The sequence below is a fragment of the Homarus americanus genome, unplaced genomic scaffold (assembly GCF_018991925.1).
Source record: "Homarus americanus isolate GMGI-L3 unplaced genomic scaffold, GMGI_Hamer_2.0 scaffold51859, whole genome shotgun sequence".
In the NCBI taxonomy this organism is placed as follows: Eukaryota; Metazoa; Arthropoda; class Malacostraca; order Decapoda; family Nephropidae; genus Homarus; species Homarus americanus.
This window is the reverse complement of record NW_024711292.1, coordinates 1,511,089-1,514,930: the sequence shown is the minus strand read 5'-3', so window position 1 is coordinate 1,514,930 and position 3,842 is coordinate 1,511,089. Positions and strand designations below refer to the sequence as shown.

The 3,842-nt window shown below is 36.3% G+C and overlaps 1 protein-coding gene across 1 annotated transcript; it reads left to right on the top strand.

Moving 5' to 3' along the window:
* Positions 1-863: 863 nt before the first annotated feature.
* LOC121857862 lies at positions 864-3,545 on the top strand. The gene is made up of 4 exons (XM_042354121.1): positions 864-1,061; positions 2,606-2,675; positions 2,988-3,121; positions 3,231-3,545. Exons 1-4 carry the CDS (start codon positions 948-950, stop codon positions 3,483-3,485), a joined length of 573 nt encoding a protein of 190 aa, XP_042210055.1. The 5' UTR covers positions 864-947; the 3' UTR covers positions 3,486-3,545.
* The last annotated feature ends 297 nt before the right edge of the window (positions 3,546-3,842 follow it).

Sequence of the window (3,842 nt, the reverse complement as noted above, 5' to 3'; positions counted from 1 at the left end):
ATGCAAGTCCTATCTTCAGGAAGGGCGACCATCACTCCACGAACAACTATAGACCGGTGAGCCTGACCAGCATAATATGTAAAGTACCTGAGAGTATTATCAGAGATGCCGCGATGGAACATCTACTACGAAACAACCTTGTAAAGGATTGCCAATACGGTTTCATGCCGGGGTGCTCCTACTTAACCAATTGCTCAAGGTATTGGATATTTGGAACCATAGTCTGTAGTTTAAAGGCAAGTTCAGGCGCTCCAATCTCTCAGGGTAGTTGAGGTGCCGAAGTGCAGATGGGGAAGCACTTCACTCTTGAAGATCGTTACGAGGGACAGACCGTCTAGATATCTGAACGACCTTGTTATAAGACATAATAATTTATTTGCCTAGTTTACATTCTTCTCGCAATGGCCTGAGAACTTCAGTTCAATGTCAACATACACACCTACAGTAGGTCGTTCCCATATTCAGTCTCAAATAGTGCAGTTTCTTCATCCCGTTGGGACATATGATACGCCTCCTTACTTGGCACGCCCTAGGTGCATCCTCTTACAGTTCGTGACATTGAATCTCAGCAGCTGTTCCTCTGACCATTCTTTGAACTCACAGTGAGCTTTCTGCAGCCCTTTACAGTCCGCTTGGTTCTTGATTTCCCGAAATAACTTGGCGTCCTTCTCAAACATTTGTATGGAGGAGTGTAAGAGAAGAAAGTGAATTTATAATTAAGCCACAGAATGTAGAACATACTGTACATGCGTAGCTTATAATCATGCTTTACTGGTTTATTACTAATATTATTATTATGATCAGTAGCTGCCTCTCATACCTACCCAGTGACGTCACAAGTAAACAAACCCTCCCAGTGACGTCACAAGTAAACAAACCCTCCCAGTGACGTCACCAGTACACTAACCCTCCCTAGCCAAGGTTTGAATTCACGTCCATCATCGACCATGTCCCAAACTGATTTTTTAAATGAACTTTCCTCAAAAATTGCTGGAATTATCAACAGTCATGATGATTGGACTGAGGAGGATAATCAGAGAATACAGAGTGAATATATGAAGGTTTGTTATGGAGTTTTTGATGCTGAGTATTGTGTGAGTACAGTATTAAGAGTTACGTTAGGTTCTCTTTGTATGTTTTTATACCCTATATTTTCCCTCTATGCTAGTCTTTGTGGAACTATTATCCCAAATTCCGAAGGGCAGAAAAAAAATGTGAAAAATCTTTTGTGTCTTGTGTTAAGTGACCATTACCAAGAAAGCAACATACTCGTTTGACTTGGTAAGGTAGTTGTCATCTTCCAATGGTAATAGTCTAGTTCACCCACTTGTGAAAAGGATCAATATTAGGAATAATTTTGGGAATACTTGATAATGAGTGTTCCTGAATCACCAACGTGAGGACATTTCTCCATAGAAAATGTACCGGTATATTTTCTTATGAGGCAATGAGTGGACAATGAATGGTCTGTGTATTATACTTTTTTTTTCTTTTTTTCCCTTATTGAATTCGTGGACATGATGCCAATGTCCTTCTGCCATGTTCATTTATATAATGATTAGTCAGTTTCTTTCATACAATTTTTTTTTTTAGATTGTAAACATAGAAGGTACAGTAATTGTATTTTAGGTTAGGTAGGTTAATTTGGGTTCACTTTATGAATGATAGATTATATAATGAAGCAAGATCTGATATATTGTACTTCCAAAATGTTAACAGTTGCCAGGAGTTTCTGGTAGGATTGGTTGTCAAGGGCCAGAAATATTAATCCAAATAATGAACCAACCTAACTTAAAATAATAATCAATTAAAAAAAATCATGAAAATAACCAACATAATATCCTAGATATGTTGGATGTAATTAAAGGAGTGCATTGGTACTTCGGAGTTTGGAAAAAATGTATTGTATTCTCATTCTCACGAGATAAGAAAACATTTATGTTCGACGGAGAAATGTCCTCACATTGGTGGTTTAGGCGTACAACAGTCGTCAAGTAGCTATTACTAGAACTTATATAAAAGACACTTTCTTCCTGCCCTCTAGAATGTAAAAAAGTAAAGGAATTGAACTTTTCTCTTTTTACGTTTCTTATTTTTACATCCTAAACATGAGTCTACGTCGACACAATAGCTTCCTGTGGCAACATTTGTAGTGCTTGATCTGTTGATGGCAAAAAAGAAGTTACCAATAAACCAACACTTCCAGTGACTGCATATATGAGAGTTCAGGGGATCAAAGATACCATGTAACGGAGAGATCACTACTGTGGGTAAATAAAACTGTTTAGGCATTTCTTTTTTCATCACCATTATTTAGTAGCAACATATTTGATATTTCAGCTTCAGTTCACATATATACAGCAAACGTGTGGAAGTGAAGGTTCAGTTTGAGAGTATAGTAGTGATCTTGGTGGTGTGGTCACATTTTAGTTCTGTACACTGGAGATATGAATTGTGACTTGCATGCCTATAGTCATAAGAGGAGGAATTTATGATATATGACACTGAACTATAGGTCACGACTTTTTATACCATTTAATGTAGTGTATTCGTTAGGAAAAGTAAAATTTTGTCAGATATTGTTAAGCTGTTGAATCATTTACAGATACTTGGTGGAGTTTGGAATGAAGTGGTCAACACAGCAGCACAGGAGAGCCAACAACATCCAAAAGAAGGTAAAACTCAAGTTGGAGTTTACTTATGTGTTATAGATAAACAATACTGTTACATATGAAGAAAACAAGAGCAATAAAATTATTTATAAGTACATTAAACTTTTTATATTCTATACTACAGCAGTTAGTACTAAATTTAGCTAATTTGGGAATTAATTTTCCTAACTTGATGAAATTGTCAGGTGGCTTCTGTTAATGTACAAGCATTGATGGGTTGGGGAGTTACTAGGTAGTACAGTGTCCAACTTTAAGTAGGAGAGGATTCGCTATCATTTTGACCATTAATTCTTTAATGTTCTGTTTTATGAATAGATGCAGAGACAATGGAAGATGTTGAAATTCGACACGAGGGAACACTTATTGCTGTCACCAAGAAGCGGAAGGAATATCCAGCATACATTGCTGCTCTCCTTGGCAAGAAAACCAGACTTAAAAAAAATACAGCTGTATGTATACTTAGCTTTCTATGTCATAAAAATCATAAGGTAATGGATATTAGATTAAGAGTATAAGGACAAGGTTCTTAAGAAAGGTAACTGGTTCTTGTTCTTACAGGAGGTGCTTAAAGTAAGCTTGCCACCAAGAGCCCTAATTGAAGTAGATGGCGGTGTGACCCAACTGGATGAAAAGTTTAACTCACTGGTCAAAGACACCATGGACACACTGTCAGAGAACACTAAGAGTATTCAGCAACATACTCATCACCTAATGCAAGTTGCTGATGCTGCTGAAGTAATTGTTAATAATCAGTACCACCCAACAGAAGCTCTTATCACAAGCCAAGAAAATTGCATAATGTACAGTAGATGAGATGACCTGGAAGAGAATGCATAGGGATGTGTAAAAAAAAAATGATTATATATATATATATATATATATATATATATATATATATATATATATATATATATATATATATATATATACAGTTGGTCCTCATATTACGCGGTTAATGTAACCCGGAGGGTACCGCGGAAAGTGAGAAACGCGTAAAGTGAATAACATAACATATGGGATTAATTGAAATGGAGTCCGGGCCGATCCCCAAACTCCACTTTTTGACGACACACAACTATGTTGTAGTAAAAATATTATCTTAACTTTATGATGGCATGCACACACAATTAATAATTAAGAGAAATATCAATAATATTAGGTTTTTTAACA

Coding starts and splice junctions, on each gene's coding strand:
- LOC121857862 (XM_042354121.1), top strand. CDS start 948: ATGTCCCAAACTGATTTTTTAAATGAACTTTCCTCAAAAATTGCTGGA. Junction 2,676..2,987: donor CCAACAACATCCAAAAGAAG/GTAAAACTCAAG, acceptor TTTTATGAATAG/ATGCAGAGACAATGGAAGAT. Junction 3,122..3,230: donor GACTTAAAAAAAATACAGCT/GTATGTATACTT, acceptor TTGTTCTTACAG/GAGGTGCTTAAAGTAAGCTT.